Source organism: Coregonus clupeaformis, chromosome 10, assembly GCF_020615455.1.
Source record: "Coregonus clupeaformis isolate EN_2021a chromosome 10, ASM2061545v1, whole genome shotgun sequence".
Classification (NCBI taxonomy): domain Eukaryota; kingdom Metazoa; phylum Chordata; class Actinopteri; order Salmoniformes; family Salmonidae; genus Coregonus; species Coregonus clupeaformis.
This window is the reverse complement of record NC_059201.1, coordinates 64,496,293-64,514,206: the sequence shown is the minus strand read 5'-3', so window position 1 is coordinate 64,514,206 and position 17,914 is coordinate 64,496,293. Positions and strand designations below refer to the sequence as shown.

At 42.7% G+C, this 17,914-nt stretch overlaps 1 protein-coding gene across 1 annotated transcript in view; it reads right to left on the bottom strand.

The window, feature by feature from the left end:
- The window catches only part of LOC121543266 (sodium-driven chloride bicarbonate exchanger-like), a 54,605-nt gene extending 37,026 nt beyond the window's left edge, over positions 1-17,579 (bottom strand). The window contains exons 1-2 of the mRNA XM_045223191.1: positions 17,369-17,579; positions 2,794-2,872 (exon numbers count right to left, since the gene is read on the bottom strand). Coding sequence (XP_045079126.1) covers positions 2,794-2,872; positions 17,369-17,404 — 115 coding nt within the window. The 5' untranslated portion in view covers positions 17,405-17,579. The remainder of the gene's footprint in view (positions 1-2,793; positions 2,873-17,368) is intronic.
- Positions 17,580-17,914: the final 335 nt, after the last annotated feature.

Here is a 17,914-nt window from a genome sequence, read left to right as displayed (position 1 = left end):
GATTTGCCATCAACACCTGTTACCTCCAACTATGGACAACCAGTAGAGACCAAAAAACAACAACAAATAAATCCACAATTTACAGTCTTTCATATTTCGGAAACAATCGTCTGACTTGTGAGACTAGGTTCTTATGCAGACTCATGATCAATGTTCGCTGCCTCAAATTCTTTCCGGCACTGAGCGAATTTCAGGTCTGCTGAGCGTAAACTTGAACGTTATGCGTTTACTATGAACACTGAGGCTGTACCTGCTTTAAGTTACAGTTTTAACAGTGGCCAAGTAGGCTACCGTGGCCATTGATCATAATGTAGGCCTACCAGAGTGGCTCTGAGAGACCCGGCGGTAGGATTTTACAGTGAAGAGGCAACAAGTCCGATTTTTTTTACATGCAAGTGAAGATAATAGCCGACGAAATGCACAAGTATTTACAAAAATAAACTGGATCAAACAAAACCCAGCAGCATGCCGACCTGTTCCCTGTCCCGTCCCACAAAGATGAGAGGACAGGCTTCTTATAGCAATACCCATGATGCAACGGAACAATGGGAAACCCTTACACATATCTGGTCAATTAACATTCAAAGCACATTAAATACAGTACCATACATGTTCAGATAAACATTTGCATTTATACCAGCACACATCAATAACTGTGCTAAACTCATGCTTTAGAGCATAAATACTATCTGGGATATAGAAATTTACGTCCCCTGGGTTTAAGCTCCTACCGCACCACCCGTACCATTCATTAACTATGCGCTCAAACGAGCCCCATTTGCCCCGTCAATTCTCTGAACAGGAAATGAACAGAACCCTGGTCAATAAAACGAGGACATACAAGGTAATCATACACATTTCTGACTATCTACCTTCACGTTTTAAATGAGTAAACAATATCACATTGTAGCTAGAACTTCGTATAACTGAAAGTACGACCAGAAAGAGCCGATATTCACATTGAGACTCACAACAAAAACCAATAGCCGGTGCTCCCAACTCAAACACTTGTTACTTCTCGTTCACAGGTGATCAACCAACAAAAAGGACATCGCTGCCCCACATTATTATCATCAATAAATGTCCTTCTCATAAACTGTAAATCATGTCTGGTCCTTTATCAAAAGCTTTATGTGACGGAGTACATAGGACAATCGTCACAGTGCCCGAGCATTAAAAAAAACTATGGAGAAAATGCATCCCATAACATTTGAACATAGAATCAGACAAAAATGTATGCTACCCTCTGCCTATTGACTACTTAGCTTATTCAAGCCTGTCTCAAAATACATCACTGCCCCATTAAAATATAATAAAGCTCTTTACCCGACTGGCTTTTCAAAGATGGCTAGATGTTTATACGTTTTGTGCTCGTAGGAAGCAATCACTTATCACTTCCCCATTGCTGACCAGAAATTGCTATAACTGGGCTAATAACGCACTGTGTGCACACGTGGCTCTTCACTTTGATCTCAAAACAAGCGCATCTACTCACGACCACTCGTGCCGGTCAATGCAATAGAATCCTCCTCTGATGCGATGTGCCTAAAACAATCACAGACGGTCTTGCATAGTTAGGTTTGTTTCGTTATGTTGCATTTAAAAATGTTGATTTGGTCACAATTCCCACAGTAGAGGGAAACATTGATGGTGTAAACTAACAGGGAAAACTAGCAGAGTGAAGTTCAATCTCGTGAGTCTCTGCGCGGGCTGGTATTTGTTCTGCAAGGCAGTCCTGGGGGAGCAGAGCACCCGCACACAGCTTAGGGGGGAACATTGATCATGATGTATAAGAAAAAACACAAGCAGATATTAACTTTAGAGAAGTGTGGAGGTTAGGAGAGAGGAGAGAGGGACAGAGTAGCGGAACGGGAACATGGAGGTTGGGTCTGCCTGTACCAACCGTGTGATTATGTGAATGAGTGAGATAGAGTTCTAGTGTTCTAGAGAGAGTGAGAGAGAATGAAGGGGGAGTGAAAGAGCAGGCTCTATTAAATTAGTGAAGGCCAGAGCTTCAGGCTAGTCCACAGTAATGCTGTTAGAGCTGGCACTAGGGTGGGGGGGAGGAGCAGCTAATGCATGACATTCTCACACGGTTCTCTACCTCATTAGCCAGGGGTTACAAGTTACACTGTTCTCTACCTCATTAGCCAGGGGTTACAAGTTACACTGTTCTCTACCTCATTAGCCAGGGGTTACAAGTTACACTGTTCTCTACCTCATTAGCCAGGGGTTACAAGTTACACTGTTCTCTACCTCATTAGCCAGGGGTTACAAGTTATTGTGTTCAAGTTCACCTCACAAAGCCTGGTCTCCCCAAGCAGCTTCTTGGGAGGGGATGCAGCTACAGTGTGTGTGTGTGTGTGTGTGCGCGCGCATGCATGCAAATGAATGTGTGTGGGAGATAAATTGTTAAAATTCCATTGTGGACCCTATAAACTCTAGAAACTGTGCCAGGGCTTTTCCCCTTTCTTTTCCCCACTGCAGTCAGAGCTGTGGAATGTGGGAGGACATCATGCATACCTCAATTACCAGATCAAGCCAGACAAACGTGACTCTGGATTTTTCATGATATTACAGTGCATGAGTAAAAACGTGCAGGCGTGTGTGTGTGTATATGTGAGAGCATGTATTTGTAGAATTCCCTCTGTCCCATGGCCATATAACAATGTAATTCCACATGGGCTTCCTTGATACTGCTCTGTGTGGACTCGGTGTATACTGTCAACATGAATAGGATCCGGGCACATGTGATACTTTGTGTGTATATATAAACACTAAAATCAGACTTACTCTCTAGCTCCTCTTTCTCAAAGTTGGTGTGAATGGTGGAGCTCGTCTTCCCCAGGTCCACCACCGCCTCATCGTTCCCCTGGAGACGACAAGGAGAAATACAAATCAGTGGACAGATTTCAACAAAACACAAAAAGAGAACGGAATGTACATATGGTGGAGATGCAGAGAGAAAGGATATTTATTCAATAGCCTAAATCTTCATAGTTCCCAAAGAGCAAGTTGTTTTAAAGCTGCAATATGTAACTTTTTGTGCGACCTGAAAAAATTCGCATAGAAATGTGAGATATAGATCTATTATTCTCACTAAAAGCAAGTCTAAGAAGTGGTAGATCTGTTCTACGTGCACTATTTCTATGCTTCCCGTTCTTCAGTTTCGTTTTTGCGTCTTTTACTTTCGGTTTTGTACACCAGCTGCAAACACAATACTTTTGGTTATGGAAAATATTTCACAGCGGTTTAGATGGTACAATGATTCTCTACACTATACTTGCTTGTTTTGTCACATAAACTGAAATTAGGCGAACTATTAGAATTTTAACAACCAGGAAATGGCAGAGCGATTTCTGCATAGTGCATCTTTAAGCATTGATAGAATTGTACAACACACCCTAGACACTAGAGGGTAGGAAGGAAATAATGAGGCTCTTAAAAAAAAACAAGGGCCTACGTAGTCAATCCTATTGACCACAAAGCACAGCGTCAGAGATACACAATGGAAGAGGGTAATACAGGTCACATTGGGTGGCAGTTGGAGCAGTGTGAAGTTAACTTCCTGTTCTTGGTTTTACACTTCCTATTAGGTTACACCTTTTAACACAGCAGTCAAATTCAATAGGACTCCCTAATCCAGCCATCTCACTAAGACCACACAGGCAATAGTGTAATAGTAGAGCTTCATCTGCTTCAAGACTAGACCTAACAAAGAAATAGGCCTATAGGCTAATCATAGGTCTATTCTGATAGCCTCTTAAAACAGTCATGGGAAAGACCCTGCATTTTCCATACACTATAGGCTAACTACACCACGTACAAGAACAACTCCAAACTGTCATCGTTCAGTTGATATAGGAGATGCCATTACCATTGGATAGAATTCCAATTAAAAGTAGCTTCTGCCGAGTCCCCAACAACTGGATGTTCTGGTTTTCAGGGGAAATGGACCAAAAAAGAGCCTGTGACGAGACTTCCGCTTTTTGGACGTTAACAAGGTGACACTCCCATCTTAACTCCTCCACATTTACTGGATTGGTTGAACAGTGCAGAAGAGAACCTTTCTCTTCCTGTCAAGACTAGTATGTAGGGGATCTAGTTTCAGGTGTTTCTCTTACGCCTGCTACGATAGGTTAATTATAAGAGACATTGTAGCCTACTCTATAGGCCTAAACAGGAGAAAGGCCTTTGAACGCTATAGCCAAGGGGAATGACTCAGACAGAGGGATGTCCCTGCTGAATAAAGCCTAGGCGGCTGGACAGCACCTGCGGGGGTGAGCGCTGAGGTAAATATTTGTGTTGGGCACAGGCCAGCAAGCCCCGAGTCCAAAGACAGGCTGTCTTAGTAGCACGACACAGACACATACAGTGTTTAGATTTGAGTTACCCATACTTTACAAGTTTGTGTTATCCATCTCTCCAGCTTGCATTCCCTCTCTCTAGCTCTCTCTCGGTCTCTACATCACTCTGCATTCTCCTCCTAACCAGGGACAATTGTTCTGTAACAACCATGAACCCAAGAAAAGTTAGACTGAACCTAATGAACCCGAAGTAGGTCTATTTATTAGAGACCAACTCAACAGACGACATTAAAAAGTAAGTGGCAGTTGGGAACATTTCACTAACTTTCTAGGCAGATCAGCCTCCTGTCACATATGATATATGCCACTGACTGACCAGTCATGTTCGGGGCTAGTCTAGACGCTGTGCACCATTTCAGGGCACTACATGAGAGTTTAAAAATAGCTGCCAAAGGTTTTTGTACAACCAAGGAGTGCCTTGTAAATAGAATTTGACATACAGGGTGAAATAGACAGATAGGCTACCTCCTGATGATGAAATATGCCATGTGGTCCAGTGCTACTGCTCTGGAAAGCAGCAACAATCCAGTCAGTAGGAGCCTCCTACCACCACGGTTTCTAAAGGTTGAATTTTTCTGCAGTAGAGAATAGAAACAATATGGCCTAATAGCCAAGTTCATGAACTGGAAAGTTTCATTTAGCGGTTGTACGGTTGCTGGGCCTGGTAGCTAAACCATATGGTGGGAACTTCTAGAGAACTACCCATTTAGCAAGTGCTGCTTCTACTGAAATAGCTAAAAGACGATGGTTGAGTAATTCAGTGAGTTTAACTTTTGGAGATGGTTTGCTTGTTATTTGGGTTCCTACTCTTCCATCACTGGTACAGTAATAGGCTCTCAAAACTTAAGTACTTTTTAAAAAACCACACTACTATGAAAAAAGCACATGCCTATTCCCAATACAGACCAGAACACACATACCACACATGGAGCTTTGGCTGCTGTGGTGGTCTTCAAATTGACAACATCTCCCCAGAAATCCATGGCTGGCAGACTCCGCAGAGTGGCGGAACCCCCCCCCCACAACGAAAGAGCACCCAAGTCCTGCTTCAAATCACTGGATGGTGACTGGGTGGTTTGAGTAGGGAATCGAGGTGGCAGTGAACACAAATAGGCCTACAGGTCTGAGCAGACAGTCTATGGGGTGGGTGCCCAAATAGTCCTCTAATGCGTGGAGTGTGTACAAGTACGTGTGTTCACAATTTGCGTCTGCTTTCAGGAGGGTGTTCCAAATATGATTTTTTATTTTTAGCTGTGGGTGTGTCCTGAGAGAGCTGGGGGGGGTGATATAAATGAACAGCATGTGGGGCGACTGTGGGGGCAGCCGGTCTGAAGTAAATTAGTCCACGTGCCACGTTTGGGGTGCTAATAAATCAATCCATAAATAATTTTACAGTTAAAAAAGGTAGGCTACATGGGATTTTGAACATTAGGTTATACTAAATGTAGGTTGTTGCACCCAAAATGTAAGGCAATCATCGGGAAGATATAGATTGTTGCATTTGAGCCATCTGTAACTGTGATATTGTTAACTGTTTTGTACCTATCAAATCCAATGTGGAGGGATATTTAGGGTGTTTTATGCTAGTCTGGTAGACCACTAGCCAGAATCAAAATGAGTGTGCACTTCGGAAAGTATTCAGGCCCCTTGACTTTTTCCACATTTTGTTACAGCCTTATTCTACAATGGATTAAAAGTTTAGTTTTTTTCAGCAATCTACACATAATACCCCATAATGACAAAGCGAAAACAGGTTTAGAAAATGTACTAAAAATAAAACAGAAATACCTTATTTACGTAAGTATTCAGACCCTTTGCTATGATACTCGAAATTGAGCTTAGGTGCATACTGGTTCAATTGATCATCCTTGAAATGTTTCTACAACTTTATTGGAGTCCACCTGTGGTAAATTCAATTGATTGGACATGATTTGGAAAGGCACACACCTGTCTATATAAGGTCCCTCAGTTGACAGTGAATGTCAAAGCAAACACCAAGCCATGAGGTCGAAGGAATTGTCCATAGAGCTCCGAGACAGGATTGTGTCAAGGCACAGATCTGGGGAAGGGTACCAAAACATTTCTGCAGCATTGAAGGTCCCCAAGAACACAGTGGCCTCCATCATTCTTAAATGAAAGAAGTTTGGAACCACCAAGACTCTTCTTAGAGCTGGCCACCCAGCCAAATTGAGCAATCGGGGGAGAAGGGCCTTGGTCAGGGAGGTGACCCAGAACCTGATGGTCACTCTGACAGAGCTCCTCTGTGGAGATGAGAGAACCGTCCAGAAGGACAACCATCTCTGCAGCACTCCAGCAATCAGGCCTTTATGGTAGAGTGGCCAGACTGAAGCCACTCAGTAAAATGCACATGACAGCCCGCTTGCCAACAAGATTCTCTGGTCTGATGAAACCAACATTGAACTCTTTGGCCTGAATGCCAAGCGTCACGTCTGGAGGAAACCTGGCACCATCCCTACGGTGAAGCATGATGGTGGTAGCATCATGCTGTGGGGATGTTTCTCAGCAGCAGGGACTGGGGGACTAGTCAGGATCGAGGGAAAGATGAACGGAGCAAAGTACAGAGAGATCCTTGATGAAAACCTGCGCCAGAGCGCTCAGGACCTCAGACTGGGGCGAAGGTTCACCTTCCAACAGGACAATGACCCTAAGCACACAGCCAAGACAACGCAGGAGAGGCTTCGGGACAAGTCTCTGAATGTCCTTGAGTGGCACAGCCAGAGCCCGGACTTGAACCTGATCTAACATCTCCTGTGGTCCTCTGTAGCTCAGCTGGTAGAGCACGGCGCTTGTAACGCCAAGGTAGTGGGTTCGATCCCCGGGACCACCCATACACAAAAATGTATGCACGCATGACTGTAAGTCGCTTTGGATAAAAGAGTCTGCTAAATGGCATATTATTATTATTATTATCTCTGGAGAGACATGAAAATAGCTGTGCAGGAACGCTCCCCATCCAACCTGACAGAGCTTGAGAGGATCTGCAGAGAAGAATGGGAGAAAGTGAAAGCAATAAGCTACAGTCAGAAACCAAAGTGTCCTCATGTGCCCTGTGACCCAACGCTGACATCTCGGTGTAATCCTCCAAACACATAACCGTCCAAGGCGTCCATGCTGAGAAAACAATGTAGAAGGAAACAGTCCAGCTCCAAAACAACAGATGGCTTTGATAATCAAGACAGACGACTATTAGTCGGTTTTACATTTCTCATTTCATTTCATTACTCTCACACAAAAACACACACCTTTTTAGGCTCCATGGTAGCCCAAAACAAACAGTGAGGCAATCCATAGGAGGGGGAGGGCCCAGGAAGCAGAGCATTCTTCTGGGAATAATGTCTGGAGGGCTGACAAGTCTGGGTCTGGGCAATTCCACAGTAACAGAACGACAGAGACTCAGATTTGTTACTTTAAAAAGTATGCCAAAAAATGTACATTGATTGCAAAGTTAAACAAACCATACAACTATTCACAAGGACTACTTTTAACAATTTCCACTAAGGGTGTAACGGTTCACCAAACCCACGGTTAGGTACGTATTGCGGTTTTGGGGTCACGGTTCGATTCAGTACAGCAGGAAAATTAAATGCCATTCACAATGTTCCTGTCATTGTCTGTTGTGACAGGATTGTTACAGTTGAAGTCGGAAGTTTACATACACTTAGGTTGGAGTCAAAACTCGTTTTTCAACCACTCCACAAATTTCTTGTTAACAAACTATAGTTTTGGCAAGTCGGTTAGGACATCTATTTTGTGCATGACACAAGTAATTTTTCCAACAATTGTTTACAGACAGATTATTTCACTGTATCACAATTCCAGTGGGTCAGAAGTTTACATACACTAAGTTGACTGTGCCTTTAAACAGCTTGGAAAATGATGTCATGGCTTTAGAAGCTTCTGATAGGCTAATTGACATCATTTGAGTCAATTGGAGGTGTAACTGTGGATGTATTTCAAGGCCTACCTTCAAATTCAGTGCCTCTTTGCTTGACATCATGGGAAAATCTAAAGAGTCCTCAGAATTTTTTTTTGTAGACCTCCACAAGTCTGGTTCATCCTTGGGAGCAATTTCCAAATGCCTGAAGGTACCACGTTCATCTGTACAAACAATATTACGCAAGTATAAACTCCATGGGACCACACAGCCGTCATACCGCTCAAGAAGGAGATGCGTTGTCTCCTAGAGATGAACGTACGTTGCTGCGAAAAGTGCAAATCAATCCCAGAACAACAGCAAAGGACCTTGTGAAGATGCTGGAGGAAACAGGTACAAAAGTATCTATATCCACAGTAAAACAAGTCCTATATCGAAATAACCTGAAAGGCCGCTCAGTAAGGAAGAATCCACTGCTCCAAAACCGCCATAAAAAAGCCAGAATACGATTTGCAACTGCACATGGGGAAAATATCGTACTTTTTGGAGAAATGTCCTCTGGTCTGATGAAACAGAAATAGAACTGTTTGGCCATAATGACCATCGTTATGTTTGGAGGAAAAAGGCGATGCCTTGCAAGCCGAAGAACACCATCTCAACCGTGAAGCACGGGGGTGGCAGCATCATGCTGTGGGGGTGCTTTGCTGCAGGAGGGACTGGTGCACTTCACAAAATAGATGGCATCATGAGGAAGGAAAATTATGTGGATATATTGAAGCATCATCAAGACATCAGTCAGGAAGTTAAAGCTTGGTTGCAAATGGGTCTTCCAAATGGAAAATGACCCCAAGCATCCTTCCAAAGTTGTGGCAAAATGGCTTAAGGACAACAAAGTCAAGGTATTGGAGTGGCCATGACAAAGCCCTGACCTCAATCCTATAGAACATTTGTGGGCAGAACTGAAAAAGCGTGTGCGAGCAAGGCGGCCTACAAACCTGACTCAGTTACACCAGCTCTGTCAGGAGGAAATGGGCCACAATTCACCCAACTTATTGTGGGAAGCTTGTGGAAGGCTAACCGAAACATTTGACCCAAGTTAAACAATTTAAAAAAGGCAATGCTACCAAATACTAATTGAGTGTATGTAAACTTCTGACCCACTGGGAATGTGATGAAAGAAATAAAAGCTGAAATAAATCACTCATTCTTAAAATAAAGTGGTGATCCTAACTGACCTAAAAAAAAAGGGAATTTTTGCTAGGATTAAATGTCAGGAATTGTGAAAAACTGAGTTTAAATGTATTTGGCTAAGGTGTATGTAAACTTCCGACTTCAACTGTATGGTGGGCCTCAAGTTTCCACTCTGACGCTACGTTTGTAACCATGTGGGAATTTACCAGTTGTGAAGTCGTAAATACCAGTTGGATGCATTCATGTGATTTGAACTTGTTGAGTAACGCTGATTGGCTAATGGCTAACAAGCTGCGTCAATCATTAACTAAAAAGTACAGCTATCATGATTGTAACCAAATTATAGAGTTCAAAATCCACATTAATAGATTGCTTTTTATTATTTTTTTTACATTGTTTTAGCATTTAACTGCCAAAAATGCTGTTATAGAGGCCATTTCCTTAGTGGGTGACATCAGAGGTCATCATGTGGGAGAAAAGTAATAAAAATGTATGGACTCAACTACTGTAAGTCGCTCTGGATAAGAGCTTCTGCTAAATGACTAAAATGTTAATGTAAGTGGGTGCTCAGGATTAAAGACGAGTTTCACACAAGTAAATTACGAGTGTGAATTTTTCCCAGTTGTATGTGGCAAATTCTCACTTCCATCTTGGTTACAAACGCACCATGTCACTGCCTCCATTAGTGCCAGATGCGCACTTGTGGCTGTCATAAAGGGGGAGTGTATATAGCACGGTACATCTCCCACTCCGGGGTGTATTGGCCAATTCACTGAAAACTTTGGCTTGCTTATACAGAGCAGGTACTAGGCCTACCCGTTTGCTGAAATGGGTGCAAGAGGGAAGTTCGTAAACGTTGCTCGAGCACTTACACAAGGTGCTGAAACCCCCTATTCTCAAACGCAGAGGTGCATATCCACAGCTATAAACCAAAGACAAAAAATATAAACATAGCCTACCTGTCGCTCTTGTAATTTCTTTGGCCCGGTCAGAGTAGGCTACCAAGGGCTGCTTGAATGCAGAAGGGAGGCGATGTTGTGTTGTATTTGCGTTTCCGTCTTGCTCCGGAATACTGAAGGCACTGTATACTGGGCATACAGTGCCTTGGGAAAGTATTCAGACCCCTTGACTTTTTCCACATTTTGTTACGTTAGAGCCTTATTCTAAAATGCATTAAATAAATACAAATCTTCAGCAATCTACACACACACCCCCACACTACCCCATAATGACAAAGCAAGATTCTCTGGTCTAATGAAACCAAGATTGAACTCTTTGGCCTAAATGCCAAGCGTCACGTCTGGAGGAATCCTGGCACCATCCTTACGGTGAAGCATGGTGGTGGCAGCATCATGCTGTGGGGATGTTTTCCAGCAGCAGGGACTGGGAGACTACTCAGGATCGAGGGAAAGATGAACGGAGCAAAGTACAGAGAGATCCTTGATGAAATCCTGCTCCAGAGCGCCCAGGACCTCAGACTGGGGTGAAGGTTCACCTTCCAACAGGACAACGACCCTAAGCACACAGCCAAGACAACGAAGGAGTGGCTTCGGGACAAGTCTCGGAATGTCCTTGATTGGAGCCAGCCTGAGCCCAGACTTGTATTTTTTTTTGCTTTGTCATTATGGGGTTGTGTGTAGATTAATTAGGGAAAAAAACTATTTAATCAATTTTAGAATAAGGCTGCAACGTAACAAAATTTGGAATATTCAAGGGGTCTGAATACTTTCCGAATGCACTGTATAAGGTGTTGGCAGCTGCATAGGCTCGTCTTGTTGAGCGTGGCTACTGGTTAACAAGATACTGTTAACGTTTTATTATTTTACTGTTAACGTTTACAACCAAAATGTTCCCAAACTGGTGATTTAAACAATGGAGGATCCTCCAATTCAGGTTTAAATATACCCTACCACTCACCATCGTACAGAACTAGTCCCCGGCTGCACCTCACGAAAGGACAGTTTGAAATGCGCAAATTAAGATTAGAATTTTGATTACAACATGTGCATAGGCTCTAGTTGTTTTAATGGAATAGCCTGAAATGTTTTTTTCAGCTCAGATTTACTCAATAGTCATTTGTATGTATTCATTCGGGTTCACAGTGCGGACCAAACTGAGGTCCCCGTACCGAACGGTTCGGTAAGAATAGGTGTACCGTTACACCCCTAAATTCCACTGAAAATGTTTATTTTTCCTAAAACTCACATTAAATATCTACTCTGAATTAATATTCAAAAGACGTCTGCAGAAAGAATGGGGTGTCAGCGATGATATGACACATTGAGTTTGATTAAATATAACTACAGTAAGTGAAGTGGATTAACACCCGGTAACAGAATGACATCATGGCTCCCTGATCTGTACTATACAGAAAAGCAGAATTATAAATTGTCGTTCTCTTCATGGGGATGTATCCTTAATAGGTACAAAAAGGTAGAAAAATGTAGTATCCTCCTTTGCATGTTTGGGTATTATTGAAAACACTGGCTATTATTTTAATAAGCTCTGCCCCCAAACAAGACCAAATTTGGTTGGTTCGGACCAAATCCGTACCAATCATAGACGTCTAAGTTTGGCGTTCACAGTACAGCACAGCATAGTTCAGTACATTACAGTAGAGTATACAGGTGTACGAAACATTAAGAACACCTTCATAATATTGAGTTGCACCCCCTTTTGCCCTCAGAACAGTCTCAATTCGTTGGGGAATGGACTCTAGAAGGGTGTCCAAAGCGTTCCTCAGGGATGCTGGCCCATGTTGACTCCAATGCTTCCCACAGTTGTGTCAAATTGGCCTTTGGTTGGTGGACCATTCTTGATACACACGGGGAAACTGTTGAGCGTGAAATACCCAGCAACCTTGCATTTCTTGACACAAACCGGTGCGCCTAGCACCTCCTACCATACCCCGTTCAAAGGCACTTAAATATTTTGTCTTGGCCATTCACCCTCTGAATGGCACACATACACAATCCATGTCTCAATTGACTCAAGGCTTAACAAAATCCTTCTTTAAACTGTCTCCTCCCCTTCATCTACACTGATTGAAGTGGATTTAATAAGTGACATCAATAAGGGCTTATAGCTTTCACCTGGTCAGTCTCATGGAAAGAGCATGGTGTTTTGTACACTCAGTGTAGTTCAGTACAGTAAATTGGACTCTACTTTTATTTACTGTCTTGTGCTCTACTGTACAAATATGATTGGTTGAGATTTGGAATGACCAAATTTCAACTACTTTTCAACATCCATGGACATCCGGTCCACAGTGGGTGAGGGCTGGTTACAGTAAATGGAAAGGGGGGTGGGGGGGGCTCATGGGTAGGTGTCAATAAGAGCCGGGAGAGGTGACATTAACGAGAGAGAGACAGGTTGTCCAGACTGTTTTTCACACTCGTGCTTTGACCACCACAAGACACAGAGAAAAAACTGTTGAGCTGAACATAACAGTATGCCAGTGGAAGGGAGGACCGTAGCAGGTGACCCACAGTTGGTTTGTGACTACTATGAATTCCCATTGTAGCCAATTCAATTGCAGTCATTCTGTTAGGGCCCGATTCCGACCTGAGTTAAGTGCGCGTAAATGGAATGCAATGCCCTTTTTAATGCACTTTTCTCTATGCGTATTCTGACCTTGAACGTAAGCATGAGAATAGCGTGCTATTCGTTTTGGGTCGAGATCGAATAAAAATTGTGAAACATTAAGTTCTCCTTTTTAGATAAAACTATACTAAAATGTATTCACATCACCAAATAATTAATTAAAAACACTGTTTTGCAATGAAGGTCTACAGTAGCCTCAACAGCACTCTCTGGGGTAGCACCATGGTGTAGCCGGAGGACAGCTTCCGTCCTCCTCTGGGTACATTGACTTCAATGCAAAACCTAGGAGGCTCATGGTTCTTACCCCCTTCCATAGACATGCACAGTAATTATGACAACTTCCGGAGGATGTTGTCCACCCAATCTAAGGATCACTGAAAGCATAAGCTACAGCTAGCTAGCACTGCATAAAATGAGGTGAGTAGTTGACTCAAGTAGAGATTAAGACAGTAGTTTAAACAGATTTGAACAAATTAATTTCTCCAAAAATGAAGGAGAAGCAAGAGAGAGAGCTAGATATATTTCGCTGTATTTCTTTCATTTTCACTTCGTTAGCTAGCGAATGCAGCTAGCTAGTTTAGCCTACTCAAACAGAGAGGGTGCCATGTTAGCTAGCTGGCTATCCAACAATGGAACTCTTCCGAGTCAAGGTAAGCTTTTGGTTTTATTAATTTAATGCCCCCGGGGCCCGCTGGTGTAACTGCTAAACTGCACGGTTGTATTAGGTTTACTAACACATTAGTTCTAGTAGCTATGTTGACTATGGCGTTAGCTAATATGGTGACAACGATGTAGACTGTGTGTAGTGGTTAGCGATTATGGTATGAAGGTTTGGCTTGGAAAGTCTATTTTTCGCCTGGTCACAGACAGCGGTTGTGTTGTGCAATGAAGTCCACAAGCGAAGGAAAAAGGTGCGAGGAGGAGAACGCGTAGATGCGAGAAGGAATTATACAACGAGAAAAGTGATCATGCTGTTTGTATGTGGCTACTATGAAAGTGAAATGTGTTTGCGGGTGATCAGGGGTGTTTCATTCCGCCGATTCTGTTGAAAAACATTTCTTAAAACAGAAGCAAACAGAACGGGGATAAACATTACTGGATTTGTCCAATAGAAACTCTCGTTTGCAACTGTTGGACTAATGATTACACCTTAGATCTGCTAGATGCAAGCAAGAGTGTGCAAGGCGGTATTGAATGTGTCACGGTCTGTCACCTTGATTATTAAAATGTCTCTCGACCTGTGCACCTACTTTGTAAACTTTCATTCGTAGGCTAGGTTGTAGCAACGTCATGATTGGTATAGAGAACATTTGAGTATCATGTAGTAGCTTAAACCCATTTATGTTACATTGAGCTGGGTGATTGGAATATGAATGACAGTCATCCAATATGCAGTTAATAGAAATAAGGCCATGCTCATAAAAACAAAAAAATTATATCGTCCTCCCTCATCTTAAACGGCACCGACCGCCACTGGTCTACAGATAAGCCGTATTCTGACCTTGACTTTAATTTCCTAATAATTCCACCACTTTTACGCACAAGGAAACCATGAATAAGGTCTAGCGAACGTACCGTTTCCAAGTAGAAAAAGCATCTACTTTGATTTTTCCCCCCCAATAGAAATAACACCAATTCTTTAGTCACTGTAATTTACAACTTGATAAGAGCCATTGATAAGAGCATTGGTAAATGAGTAATTTGTTTGGATAAATGGAATTTTAAATATAAATAACACTTGTTTTAGATATATTTTACCTTATAAATCGCTGGAGACTAAATGTGAAACCAGTCAAATCGCAGCAAACTGAAGCATATCAACTTTCCCACAGGAAAGTGTATGAAACACTGTGCCATTATGCAGAATTTGTATTGTAAGGCCTTTCAACTTGCAGGGATGGGCCCTCTCGAATGTCTTAATTACAGGCTACCCAGACTTTCAGTTTCTTCTTTTTGTCATGTTAAATATTAGCCAACATCACTGGCGACCGTCAGTAGACCTACTAACACATATTCAACTGCCAATTTATTGTTAGTTCCCGTAAGTTGGTATAGCCTACATAATAGTTCCATTGCCTCCCCGTGTTAAAGGGACATTTCTCCCCTGCGCTTTCACTGTATATGTCCATTAATATGTTATTAACATCCGTCAGATTTTTTTTAAATGTCTTCATTACACGCAAATACGAGCGTTTCTGCATCTCACCATCTACAATCCCTGATTGTAAGCAAACCACAAGATCCAGAATTCATAGCGATTTCAGGATGTGGTACCGCCCCTGTTGAGGTGTATCCGTTTGAGAATGGGTGTCAACAGGTAGCTAACGTTCCTCAATGGACCAGCCACTCGTTCATAGGACATCGGCTTGCATTCCAGGTGAAGCTGGTTGAGGCAAAGGGTGGCTACTTTGAAGAATCTAAAATATATTTTGATTTGTTTAACACTTTTTTGGTTACTACATGATTCCATATGTGTTATTTCATCGTTTTGATGTCTTCACTATTATTCTTCAATGTAGAAAATAGTAAAAATTAAGAAAAACCCTTGAATGAGTAGGTGTGTCCAAACTTTTGACTGGTAACACACACACACACACACACACACACACACACTGGTACCACACACACACACACCTTTCCAAATCATGTCCAATCAATTGAATTTACCACAGGTGGACTCCAATCAAGTTGTAGAAACATCTCAAGGATGACCAATTTGTAAGTCGCTCTGGATAAGAGCGTCTGCTAAATGACTTAAATGTTAAATGACCAATGGAAACAGGATGCACCGGAGCTCAATTTCAAGTCTCATAACAAAGGGTCTTAATACTTATGTAAATAAGGTTTCTGTTTTGTATTTTTATATATATATATTATGAGAGTATGTAACACCCTATGAATGAGATACTGTCCCCTGTGAGATCCCTTTATTCTGTTTCAGTCAAGCAGTCAGAAGGACAACCCATGGGGCTTTCTTTAGCTCTGTCTCCAGGCTACGACCCACCGGTGCTGCTATTGCTGACACTTTATTCGCTCTGGGTAGGCCTGGGTGATACACAAATCATGTAGGCCTACACACACCCATTTCGCAATAACACTAAAGAGGCCTATACACAAAACTGTAGGTCTAAACCACTCTGATAAAAATAACAGCGGAAGAAAACATGAAAGTCGTTCTACTGTACTGCTACGCTGTTAGTTAAGAGTGTTGGGCCAGTAACCGAAAGGTTGCTGGTTTGAATCCCCGAGCCGGCAAGCTGGAAAAATATGCCGTTCTGCCCTTGAGCAAGGCAATTAACCAACAACTGCTCCCCGGGCGCTGATGACGTGGGCGTCGATTAAGGCAGCCCCCCACCACCTCTCTGATTCAGAGGGGTTGGGTTAAATGTGGAAGACACATTTCGGTTGAATGCATCGAGTTGGCCAACTGACCAGGTGTTCCCTTTTCCCTTCCCTTTACTGATGACAGTCTCCTGATGCCTAATCTGAACGTTCTGAGAACCTTCCACCTACCCAAGGTGGAGAACCCTAGCTTTGATCAGGATAATTATATAAAAGGCATGCAAAGACAAACACACCATCACCACCAAGCCATCTGAGATATCAGAATATGAACAAATGGCGAGCGCAAACACTCACAACCTGTCATATCCTCAAAGGCTCAGATTGAACCATTCACTGTGAAACAAGTGCTGTATCATGCTAGTCAGTAAACCAACCAAGTTACTCAAACTGCTTCTCTCTTGTTCTCACTCGATCCCCGGTTCCATTTTAGGACAGCCAGCTGAAGAGAAATTGATACAAACCCAACATGAACCCACTGTGTAAACTCCTGGCTACTTGTAGATTGCAATCTAGGCCTATATAGTAATACATTGAGGCCACACACGGTTTTGTATTGCTATCCTTGTGGGGAACAAAGAATTGATTCCCCTCCAAAATCCTATTTTCCCTAAATCTTTACCTAACCCTTAACCTTAAACCCTATACCTAAAATAGCATTTTTCCTCATGGGGACCAGCATAATGTCCTTGTTTTATTATCCTTGTGATGACTTCTGGTACTCACAAGGATAGTTAAACAACACACACACACATAGTATAAAATGTTAAATAAAAAAAAGGGTAGTGAAGCATTTTATTAACCGTGAAAGGTAGACTCAAGGATGTAGCAAAACCTACCAAACGCTGAATAGAAACTATTTTCCGTTTCACACTACTGCCACCCACCTCTTTTGTTTATCTTCCCCTCTCTTGCTTCCTGTCTCCCCCGATCGCTCTTCCTCTCTCCTCACAGACGTAAATAGACTTACCGTCTGCAGCACATGCTCTCCTTCCCCCTTCTCCATAACGGGGAAGAATCACCGCAGGCAGGGTTACTTCTGTTCTTACTGCCTGCCCTCCCTGGATGGGTAGGAATGTAAGTGTATCCTAGGTGTTAAGCTTCCACTGTGCTTATGTGCGTTTCAGAATCTATGCATCTCCCAAAGAGCATCCCACAAGTGAGAGAAGAGGTGGAGAAAGAAAGAGTGAGAGGTGCATGGAAAAAAGGAGACAGACCGATGCACTCTAGTAACCGGCTGCTCGCTCAGCAACCAATCCAGTCAGGCTCTATGATATTCTAATGTCCTCCATCAACCAATCTCCATCTCAGTCTGGCTTACACACACGGTCTTTCCACTTCAGAGAGAGGGAGAGATAAAGGCGGGGGTTGGCCATTAAAGAGGTAGATGAAAAGAGGGGGGCTTTGGAAGAAGGCAAAGGGAGAGAGAGAGAGAGAGAGAGATGGAGTTCCTCAGGGTCCAGTCTCTCAATAGGTTCATTATTCCGTTCCTGATAGCAGGGACGCACTAAGTCTG